This window comes from Podarcis erhardii (genome assembly GCF_964252035.2).
Source record: "Podarcis erhardii genome assembly, chromosome: 4".
Lineage (NCBI taxonomy): Eukaryota > Metazoa > Chordata > Lepidosauria > Squamata > Lacertidae > Podarcis > Podarcis erhardii.
Window position 1 is genome coordinate 54,512,362 of NC_138508.1, and position 12,398 is coordinate 54,524,759.

A 12,398-nucleotide genomic window follows, 5' to 3' on the forward strand; every position below is an offset into this window, starting at 1 on the left:
CGTCCGTTTCACAGCAATAAATTCTGCAAAATCTGCACAAGTTTCTACAGAATTTCAAACATTTGGCATAGAGACTGAGGTAACACATGATAGAAGTACCTTGGATCTGTTGGGAGAAACAGAAAATTCCAGAGTGGAAAAATTTCCCTCTCCATTCCCTGAAAGCCTTACATTAGGTCTGTAGGTCTTGTGACTCGTCAACAGATGAATGAAGTCTGCAAGGCAAGTATTGTGGCCATTCTGGTGCCTGACTCTCCCCATCCTAAATTTTGTAAAGACTACACAGTTTAACAGGTTGCTCATGAGCTTGTATGCATGGCTGATAGGCTGTTTGCCCAGTGGGTCACAGATTGTGCAGAATCACTTGCATATGCTTTATTTTCACAATAATCTGATGCTCTAAATTAATTATGACATTTCTATGATTTGGACTGTGCTATCAGAAAGCATCAGCTGTGCCTCTTGGAAAAGTTGACAATGACTGAATTTTGTGGACTAATTTCTAGACAGCTCTCATTTCTACCTCTGGATATTTTTTAAACCAGAAAATGACCTACTGATACAAAGAGATGGTTCTTTTTACCTTTTTGATATGAGTGCCTCTTCCTTCCTGGTACAGATAGAGATGGAGCTAAATGTAAGTCCCCTGGGATGGAATTCCACAGGTAAAATAAACTTGTATAATTATCAGAAAATACGTTAATTTGTTTTCTATATGAAGCTGAATGCATTAACACCTGTAGTTTTCCCCAGTAAATTTCCTCAACTTTACAATTAGTCTATACTATGCTTATTTAAATGTTCCTCTTGGCTATTTTCAGAAACAGCAGATAATGGATTGTTTCAGGGACCTGAACTTCTCAAGATTACCACCAGCCAAGCCATAACACCATCAACCAGGACTTTCCACGTTAAATGACTCATTAGTACACTGTACTTCTTCTGTGGCTCATGGTAAGAAAATTGTAACTCAAAATATCCTGCTGGCCTTTTTTATGTTGTTAACCATATTGCCTTTAGATGTCAGTTCAGTTTATTCCCATAGAGCAGGATGATGTCTGCAGAATGAACACTGATATGAATCTTTTGCTTATTGGCTTTTTGTGTAAGACTTTAATGAGTTAATAGAAACTATAGATATCCTTTTAAATACCCTGTTGTTAATTTTCCAAACGAGATGGCCTAGCTTAATGATGCACAGGAATCTTTCATCTTATGTTGGAGTTCGGTTCCAAGGGTTATGAGTAGTACAAGGCTGTTTCCTATATCTTGTAATCTGCCTTGATGACTTTGTAAACCACAATTTCTTTACTGCTATATATGAAGATGGACCGCAGCTCATTGGTACAGCTTTGCATGTATAAGATCACATGCTTAATCTTTGGTATCTTCAAGAGTCATAAGGAGCACAGATAATCAAAGGATGAAATACTAGACTAGGCGGATTCTTAAAAGTTAATTTGTGCTTCCCAGTGGCACCACTAGGATTGGGCTTTGGGGCCTAAGCTGAAAGTCTCCCTCAATGAATCCAGAGTAGCAGTGGTAGGTAAGATGGCAAGCCACAGCATGTGTCAGGTTTGCAGGTGGTTACTCACGAGTAAACAGCCAGGACTCTGACCTGTCTTTTACAGGTTTTATTTGGTGTAAACCTTATACAGTGCAGAAGCCCAAAGTTCATGTCTGTCTCAGTCACTTGCAGATTCCAGGAATGGCCCCTTCCGGTTTTCCCCCCAACATAAGAACTTAAGACACCCCAAATCTCCGCCTCCCCTTCTTCCGTTTCATCCCTGTGCACAAACTGGGCGACGGAAGCGGCATGTCTGTTTCCTGACCAGCCTGGCTAAGCGAAGCGCTTGCGCTCACCATAGCCTCTGTGAGCCTTTCCCTGACCTCGCCCCTCCTTTCCCCCTCTGCTTCACTGGAGGCGTGGGTTCTCTCCAGTGCCTGATGAAGAGCTACTTCTGGACGTTGGAGGCTCCCTGTATTCTTGTGCCCCCTCCCCCCTTTTGATGGCAGTCCCCTGACAGCATGCTAGAAAGCAAAGTGCGCACATCACCAATTTAATATACATACCCCCAAGGCAATGAGAGTGGCAACGAGAGGAGCCAACCCGATGCCAGCTTTGGGTGGAGCATGCAGGAAGCAGGTCAAGCAACCTTAGGTCAACCCCTCCTTGCCCCAGTACTCTCTGTGGCCTCACAACCCCAAAGGTAGTGTCTGATTGGCTAAATTCAATGCCACTCTCATTGTCTGGGGGAAATATAGTTAGTTAAAAGTTGTGGTGGATGACTACAAAGCCTCAGCCGCTATCAGCACATTGCTTTGTTTCCTAGTTTGTGGTAAGCAGCCTTGCTCCTTTACCTACATGTTCCTCCCATGGCAGTGGCCCTTGGGTCTGTGTGGGAGAAGAGTGTCAACAGCAGGTGGGCGAGCAAGAGAAAGAAGTGTGTCAATTTGTGGGAGAAGAGTGTCAACAGCAGGTGGCTGAGCAAGAGAAAGAAGTGTGTCAATTGGATGAGTGCCCTGCCACTCAATAAGGCCCCCATCCCCAACCCTGCTTCAAAGGCGCCTCATCAGAAGTCCTCTCAAACCTGGCAGTGCTTCTGGATTCCATCTCTATCCATCTTTTTAAGCACTGCTAAATAGCTGCTTTCCATTTGGAGACAGGGCAGGATATGAATTTACCCTGTAATCCATGGCGAAGATTGGAGGTTTTGTTTTCTGACTAATTAGCTGCCACAATCAACCTGGGATTGGCATTGGGCACACACCTCTTGTATTGCAAGGTGGGGTCTGGTACTCTTCACCTCTTTATTGCCAGGATATGGTGCAAAAGGTTAAGGTGTAGTCTGCTTCCCTCCTTGGAAATGTCTTGGCCTCCCTCAGGAAGCTGATTGTAAAGTAACTGGAAGCAAAGCAACATATATTTCCCCTCAGTATATGGGATTGGATTTTCACAGGCAGTAGATCTGCTGAGTCAGTAAGCATTGTCTTGCTGAGCAACTTTTATAATTGCAATCATGCTTTAAGCATCTCTTGTAATTTTTTATTTATATGATCACCGGTCCCTGAGTAATGATTAGGTTCTTGTGTACGTGATAATGAGCCCCATCAAGCAACAGTAATGGATAAGAATTAGCTCTGTCATACTTACTGTCAGAACGCATGTCTTATTTCTCTGGCACTGGACAATGTCCCCCCCCTCCTTTAAATACCTAACCCCAGGGCATTCTTGTGAATCTGTGGTTGAAGTGAAGGAAAGCTAGTTAACTCAACTGAATCACACCCCCATGTTTGAAAGTGCCACCTGACTTAAAATGGAACACAAACAACATTGCAGGCTAGGACTTTTCTGTTCAAATAGAAATGCAGTCCAGATAATGGTTCTTAGTTTATGTAAAAAATCCTCTAGCTTTTCATAATTGGCGAGTTAGAAGGGACCCTGAGGGTCATCTAGTCCAACCCCCTGCAATGCAGGAATCCTGCCCACAGTTATCCCTGGGTGGGCTTAAACCACCAACTTTCTGGTTAAAGTCAGGTGCACTAACCCATTGCACCACCTGAGCGACCGGTGAGAAAGTTGAGTGAAGCTATTTGTGGTGCAGAACACCAATCAAAATAGATGGCACTTGTGTTGATATTATGAATAGCAGCAGAGCTGTGTTACTGACAAGAAAGAATGATCAAAATCGTGAATCTGAATTATATTTCAATATCCAAAGACCATTTGGATAATAAGGAGGATGACTAAATATATATTTTAATTTTTTTTAGTGAATTAGAGGTTTGCAAGAAGCCCTTCAAGGAAGACAAAAACCAACAAGGCATAGAAGCACACACTTTTAAAATGAAAGGGCTGTGTATGGCAAAGGTGGCATTAGTCCAGTGGTTCCCAACCTTTTCTTGGCCATGCCTCATCTAAGCATCTCTAAGATCCTGATGCCACCCCCCACCCCCCGTTGCATATAAGTCTTATTATTCAAAAAGTGAACTCCTGTTCATGAGGAGGAATCCTAAAAGGCCACTAACTGTTAATAACTCATTCTTGAATTGCCCCCCTTAAAAATCAAATTGCTCCCCTGAGGGGCGTGTGCCCCACATTGGGAACCACAACGTTAGTCTATTTCTAGATTGTTAGAGTGCCCAAGATTGTTATGTTGGTGATAATTATAGACAGTGGGGAAATAGTTCCTCAAACGAAATCCTATTAATGTGTACCTGTGTGCGCTTGCCTAATAGATTCTGTTTCAAATTACCTCAGCTGCCATTCTCTTTGCACAGGACTCAAAGGACAAAGGGAAATTTGACTGTAATGTGAGGGTCATAACAGGATAATAGAACAATGGCATGGAAACAGCAACTTCCAAGGAAAGGATTAGCATTTAAAATGGCAAGAATCCATTACATTGTTCTTGCTGTCTGACCTCATTTTCTGCTTCCTGGTTCCATTCCAGTATTCACAAGGAAATACATGTTAATAGAAAGATGGGAATAGACACATTCACATCAATTTGGGTCATCTTATAAACAAAAATGGCTTCCAAGCAACCTGGTTGGAGTTTTCACCTTGATAGCCTGATTGAAGCTGGCATAAATTGTACACAATCCATGTATGGTGTAAGGTTACCAGACATCCCTGTTTCCTGGGGCCAATCCCCGGATTTACAAATCAGTCCCCGGAACAAAATCAATTGAAGTTGAAAAGTGTCCCTGGATTCATTGAAAAAAAATCTGGTAACCTTAGTATGGTGGCCTGCAAAAGATTTAATAAACCTCCTATTTTTGTCGCTTGCTTGGGAGTTCAAATACCTGGCACGTCATAATACAAGTCTGGTGAGCTGCGCTCAGGTTGGCTTGACAAGTTGTGCAAGCTTGGCCTAACTGAAAATGAAATTTAACCATAATTGCTTTGAAGTAAGTCCCATTATTATTTATTTCTAAGTATGTAAGTTTGCCTCCTGACACTAAGTCCACACCAGCACACCTCTCCAACAATGTCTTTTTTCCCAGGAACTGTTTGCATTTTGCAGGTAGCTTTAAATGAGCACAATTGTGAAGGATTTTTTTTATTGTTATTATTAAACTGCTTGAAATATATGTGGTGCCTGAGATTCAATATGATTCAGTTAAGCAAAACCTGAAATGGAGGAGGGTTTAAGTAATATCTCATTGTGAAGCAACTGCCATTGGTGTGAAATCTTTGAAAGGAAAATATTACAAAGGCCAACTCTAGTGTAGACTGGCATGAACCAGGCATAATTAAATGTAAATTTTACAGCAATGTAAACACCTGAAGATGGAGACTGACTGTGGACTCTGGATGCTTCCAGACTGTCTCTGTTTTGGGGTAGGATTCAGTCACATACTGGCAAATTCAGGTTTCACAATGACAGTGAATTTGGAGGTCTTGCATAACAAACCAACTTCCCAAAAGGACTGGGCTTTTCACAGTGAGGAAAGTGATAGGAAAATGCACTTTAAAGTGTGGGATAATACTTGCTTTGAGGCAACATCATCTAGCCTCCCCACAAACAAATCAGGATAAATGCTCAATAACAACAGGGCAACTGGAACTACTGTACCCAGTGACCAGGAAAAAGGAAGTTCTGAAATTCATATGAATGTCTCTAAAGGGCACCATTCCATCTGTCCCTGTTAGGAACATACTCTCTGTTTTATCATAGTCACTGGTGTGGCTTACTCAACAAAAATTGAGTAAGTTCAGACACACAGCACTGCCCTCATGTAAGAAAAGTTATGTGAGGAAAGCTGCTTGAACATTGAAAGCCGGTGTGATGCTGGGAATAGAGAAGGAAGCAAACAAGGGAAAGAAAACATATATTCATGTACTGAATGACTAGAACGTTGAATTTCAGAAGAGGAAATAGGTCACTGGAGAACCATGCATGGTTGATTTGACTTCTTGTTAGATCAATATTTTTCAGCTCTCTTTCACCAGGTGGGGATTTCCTAGCCTCTTTACCTAGTCCAAACCTTGGAGGCATCAGACATGCTCCTTCACTATTCAAAACGGCTTATTCAAATAATCATAATTGGTGGCTGCCTCCTCCCAATAATTCCAGGAAAGCAGTTTCTGATTTTTTACTTGTAAGCTTTGCCTTAATCTTTCTGACTTAAATTTTTGTTGCAATGAACCTGTTTAAGGTTACTTCTGAAGGAGTTGGAGTATAAATGTTTAAATTAGCCCAATTAAGACTTTAACTGGGTCACATCCAGTGTGGTATAATATAAGAATGTTGCACCAAATTCACACATGCTTTTCAACTACATTCCTGCTGGCTGTGTGCATATTCATGTGCACATGATTTCCAATCAGCTGTTGGCTGTGAAGGCGGGTAGATTTACAGTTATGTTTCAGCCTTCATGACCAGTGAACCAATTTCCATGTGCAGGGCCAGCTAGACAGGCATACGGGGGGCCACTAGGGGGGACATCGGAAGATGGCTGACAATAACATCTCTCCGACCCACACGAAGTAATTTGGAGGCTATGATGGGAGTAATTAGCCTCCCTACCCCCCCCCCCCAGGATGGTGGGGGGGGGGACTGCCTTGCCTGCTGTGCCCTATACCACCCCCGAATTGGTGGGGATGGGGGCACTAGGCACAAAGCCCTCCTGTGGGATTCTGGTGCTCCTGGACGCCGTCCCTGATGGGCGCCACTAGCTGTAAGAACTTCAAAAGAAACAATTTGGATGAAGGAATGCACATATCTCAAGGAAGAAGGGGGAGTAAAGACTGCTAACAGAAGAGATCTCTGATAAAATAAGACGAGTCGGAGGAACAAGAGAAATCATGAGAAGATACGCCAAGACTCGGTATGGCAAATGACTGATGGGGGAGGGGGAAAAAACTTTCCTTTCTTTCCTTATGTGATTAAACAAGAATCCCCTCCCCTCCCCTCACGAGTCAGAAATGTCGTTTTAAGGACTTAAGCTGTGGATTTAAGGCTGTGTGGAGATAAACATTCGAACCAAAGCATGTTTTAAGAAGAGTGTGGAATGTATAAGAGCTTTGGAATGACGCAGTTAAAAATGCCGTCGCCATATTGGGAAGTTCTGTCGGAGGACTTAAGTCTGAGAGGAGAAATAGAGAAATAGAGCTGTTTTTATATTGTGGGTGAAACTCCTCAGTGGGACTTAAGAGCGACAGTTTTGCGAGATTAATGATGGAAAGAGCGCTGTTATCTATGAAGGCGATGATATATGGAAACCATCTCGATTTGAGGATTGGAAGAACGGAAAAATTCACACAGGATTATTATTGGTGTTTATCGGCTTAAGGAGACTATCAGAAGAGATAATAAAGAAAAAAGAGAAAATATATGAACAAGATGTGATGCGGAAACAGCAAGATAAGACTGGATAGAATTATGAACTCTGTTTGGATTGATTTGGACTGATTTGGACATTAACGCAGTAGCAAGAAGATGATCAGAATCCCCCTTCGGATCTTGAAATATGGGTCCCCCCAACAAAATTTAAAATTCGGCTTTGTAATTCGGAATTTATGTGATGTGATTTAATTTGATTTGATTGGCCGGTTAATAATTTTTTTTTTTTAAAGCTAGACAGGCATACTGTAGCTGTGTAGTCTGAATATATGACTGAAACGATGGTATCAGGAGGAGGGGTTTGGATTTGTTCAGCACTGGGGAATATTTTGGGACAAGCTAGGCTCCACTGGAACTGGGATGGAACCAGAATGTTGATGCTTCAAATAAAAAAGGTTGCAGAGCTGCTTTTAAACTGATTGTGGGGGAAAGCTGACAGGTGCTGAATAGGGCCGGTTTGGAACAAACTCGCCTCTGGGATGAAGATGTAGGTGAAAAGAAATTCACGATAATTTAAAAGGGGGAGGATTAGAAATAGGCATTGTGAGAGCAAGGGCTTGGGATAGCAATTCAGAGAGGACAAAATATTGCAGGTCAAAACATGAGTGTCAGAGATACTGCACAAGTATTTATATGCTAATGCTAGAGGCCTCCAAGGCAAAATGGGCAATTTTGAGTGCTGGGTCTTAATAAATAGCATTGCTGCAATGCAATGGGTGTAACTGAGACCTGCTGGAATGGAGAAAACCAATGGGACACAGTTATCTCTGGATATAAACTTTATAGCATGGGTAGGAACATCCAGCCCGCAGGCCAATCTCAGTTTGGCCCCTGAGTGGGGATGTCTGAAACTGCCAAGATTGGAAAAACTCTACATTTAAAGGCTGTGGGGGTGTCTGGGACAATACTGAGATGAGGAGGACATCATGCGGATGCCCCTACCATAACAGGGAAACAGGGAGGTGCAAATTGACAATGTGCCTGTAATGATCTCTGGCAGACAAGCAAGCTCTGATAAGAAGTAATTGACTCTCTGGCAGTTTTTATGTAGGCTTATTTACAAAAAGACACATACAGAGCCCGGCTCCTCGTCTGATCTCATTTACGTTTGTTGGTCAGTCTGAAGTTTCGCTCCAACCCACAACAGGAAGGACGCCAGACTCCTGCCTTTCCCCTCTTGCTCTTCTGTTGCCTTCTGATTTTATCCAAATGCCTGGATCGGGGACTGAGAGGCAGACCTCCCCCCTCCTCCTCACTCTCACTCAACCCAGATTCAGACCACTGCTTATCTGCTGATTGCCTAGCGACACCTTGGCTGCCTTCCAACTCTTCCTCTCCTTGACAGTTAATAGATTCTTCTCCAAAAAAGGGGGGTTTAACTGCCCTTTCTTGATTCTGACAGGCAGTTCTCATCTGCAGAGTTGTTTCCTAGTTCAATATCTTGACGAGAACCTGCTCGCCATCCGTAAATAATCAGTCTCACACCAAGATGGGTTGCAGAAAATCTGGCTGCTCTAGAGCTACTGCAGCACAGCCTTTATTGTGTAAAGTCAGAAAGATACAAAATACAAGGAATGCAACTTGTTCTCAGCCAGCAGATAAGGGTCATCGCACTAGACCACGTAGACGATCAGGCTATGTTACGTGGACCAATCATTTGGGACAGCACGAGCTATTCACGTGTTGATCATGCTCTAAGGATGCTTTTAGCTATGAAATCACCCTGCAATAATAAGAACTTTGCTCATGCTCTTATGTACAAGCAATCATTTTCCCACAATATCTGAGTCTAACTCATCCCCTGCGCTCTGGGGGGCCACATTCCTGACAGTGCCCTAAAACTCATTCAAGCAATTGTAGCTAGAAGAGGCTAAGGAGGCCACAGATTCTGTTATTAATAGGAGTTCAAGTGAGGTTGTTTGTGATCCTATATGCAAAACATTCTGCAAACGAATTGCACCAGGAGACAAATTGCTGCAGGATACATGGACTCTCTGGATGGTTAGCATTCTGTAGATGCAATGCTGGCAGGTGAGTATTTCTTCACCACAAATGTTGCCACAAAATAAGCCTTTAAACAAGCCCTTCTCACACACTTAAATAAACATGTGTCGGAATGAAGTTTGTACACTGAATGGGCATCCATCTGTTGGCATCACCTTTAACATTCCTACGCCCGTCAGCTCAGCCTCAGACCTTCCCATTGAATTGTTGCCAGAGTTCCTGATCACAAGGAGGCATCTAAGCATGTTCAGCCAAACTTTGTTAGAAGAACTTTCCTGCCCTTCCTGCTTAATGAAGGAAAGGTAGGGTTAGGACAAGTACACCTGGCATGTACAGGAAAGTTGGGGCCCAGTGCAGCACATGCAGACTGCCACTACACTTTGTCTCCAGAGATCTATTTTTGAACACATGAAGAGGACAACTGACTCTTACTGTCAGCCTAGACTGTATGTTAGTTATATATATATGTGCCTTAAAATAGAGGGCTTGCATGGGGGTCAGGGACTCAATTTGGATTGTGACCCTATTATATGGTCTAGGGAGCAATAGCTCTTTTCCCCAGTTGTGGTCTTATCTGGACTGGACCCCTTGCACCCTCAGTTTGCAGAGGCGAAAACACTCCTATTAAAGTGAATTTTATACTTGCAAGCTCTTTGGATACTATTTTGGCATGTAAACAGCATAGGTGGGATCATTTATCTGAGGTGGTTGTCATCTACCTTTTCTGGATGGGGTTGCTAAAAAAACCTAGTAGGTGTGCATTCTGGTGGTGCTGATAGATTCTGCATTATTAACTGAAGGCCTAAGAGGCCTCCAAAGACGGAGTGTGGCCAATGGCAATCTCGTCTGGATAGCCTGGCCACAGTTTCCCATACTATGATAACTTCAAAATTTAGTAATGTGTTATTTTGGGGGATGTTTTTGAAGACTGATTGAAACTTCCATTAGTTCAGAATACAACTGCTAGGTTGCTCACTAGCATCAGCCGATGGTAAGGGAACATCCCTTACTATTTTGAAACATCTTCTTTGGTTGCTGCTCCATTTCCAAGGGATGGAGTCTGCCAGTAATACAGAGACTGGAGGGATGTGGCTGGCGCTTAGCTGTTGCTCTGTTCTTGCTCCTGCCAACCTGGCACTTCGAAATCACAGCAGTGCAAGTAGATAAATAGGTACCGCTGTGGCGGGAAGGTAAATGGCATTTCCATGCGCTGCTCTGGCTTCTGTCATGGTGTTTAATTGCGCCAGAAGCGGCTTAGTCATGCTTGACCACATGACCCGGAAAGCTGTCTGTGGACAAACGCCGGCTCCCTCCCCTCAGCCTGAAAAGTGAGATGAGTGCCGCACCCTATCGTCGCCTTTCTCAGAACTTAACCGTCCAGGGGTCCTTTGCCTTTTACCTTTACAGAGATTGGGATCTAGATACTTGAAGGAATGTTTTCTCTCATGTGAATCTGGACGCCCTTCTCTGCAGCAACGAGGGAGATGACCACTTTTCATTGTGATGCTGTATGGAAGCATGCCTGGTACCAAGTCTCCCAAACTTTTCAAAACCAAGCGAAGACCCACTTTTTTTTAAATTTCCCATGGCATTTTCATTCTGACTGTGTTTTTAGGGCAGTCCTTTCTTTTCTTCTTATGCTGCTGCTGTGATATTATGTTTTTACTCCGTACTGTTTTTATGTCATTGCTTTAATGGCAGTCGTTTTACCATTTTGTTGTTTATATGCTTTCTTCTAGTCAGTCATACTGGGAATGGCAATATAAATGTAAATAAATAATAAAAAGAGGTCTATTAAATTTCTTATACAAAGGGCAGAGTCCCATGATGAACAGCTACATGCAGTTAAGTCAGAAATATCCTTGTACCATGCCAGAGAAATGTCACTTGCTGTTTTGTGCTATTCAGACAAACAGAAACAGAAGAATAGTGTCAACCCTTATAAAGACTCTAAAAATGTCACAGGTGTGTGTGTTGTGGAGGTTGACATATGTTTTCGTAGTTCACCAGAGAGAGAGGTTCAGGAATGCTTCACCCTTCTCTGCTGACTTCTCTCGGTGATGGATAATGGTCATATCAGCTCTGGCTAACCATGCTGCAAATTGGACATCAGAATGACTGGCAGGCATTTTCTCAATGGAAGCTTCCAGTTAGGAAATAGTGTTTTAATGGGAGATAACCTTGAAGGAGACGCCCTTCCCCCTCCCACCCTTCTAAGAAGCAGGGACTAATGTGAGCTGTGGAATTCCCTCCCCATAGAAGTGTGTCTGGCACCTTCATTGTGTAGCTTTCATCGTGAGAAGGCACACCTCCTCTTTGTCCTGACCGTTGGCACCTGAGACATATAATTTTAGGACCCACCCCATTGTTTGAATGGCAAATTGTTCTAACTGATTTCAATCTTATATTGCTGTAACCCATCCTGAGACCTTATGGTGAAGGGTGGATAAGACAGCCAATAAATACTAGTAGTAGGAGTAGGAGTAATAATAATACTACTAATAATAATAATAGTAATAATAATAATAATAATAATAATAATAATAATAATAAACAAGTATGAATGCTCCTATGCACTGCTGTAACTCAGTCTGTAACTAAACCTTAAGAGCTGCCAGAACTCACCATGAACACCTCCCTTGTTCTCTTACAGTGGCAATGGTGCCCACCTGAGAGATGCCAGAACAGAGTTGCAGCGAGTTCCAGCTGGGGAAAAAAAGCCCCTCATGCAACTCACATTTAGTTACCCCATTTCCCCAGTACTCCACTTCCTCTAGGTTGGCCAGATGCAAAAGAGGACAGGGCTCCTGCACCTTTGATAATAATAATAATAATTTATTATTTATACCCCACCCATCTGGCTGGGTTTTCCCAGCCACTCTGGGCGGCTACCAACAGAATATTAAACTACAATACTCTATTAAACATTAAAAGCTTCCCTAAACAGGGCTGCCTTCAGATGTCTTCTAAAAGTCTGGTAGTTGTTTTTCTCTTTGACATCTGGTGGGAGGGTGTCCCACAGGGCGGGTGCTACTGCTGAGA

At 42.8% G+C, this 12,398-nt stretch overlaps 1 protein-coding gene across 1 annotated transcript in view; it reads left to right on the forward strand.

The window, feature by feature from the left end:
* CLIC6 (chloride intracellular channel 6) overlaps nt 1-12,398 on the forward strand; it is a 133,424-nt gene that overhangs the window by 20,191 nt on the left and 100,835 nt on the right. The window contains exon 2 of the mRNA XM_081859882.1: nt 822-910. Within this exon, the coding sequence (XP_081716008.1) occupies nt 822-910 (89 nt within the window). The remainder of the gene's footprint in view (nt 1-821; nt 911-12,398) is intronic.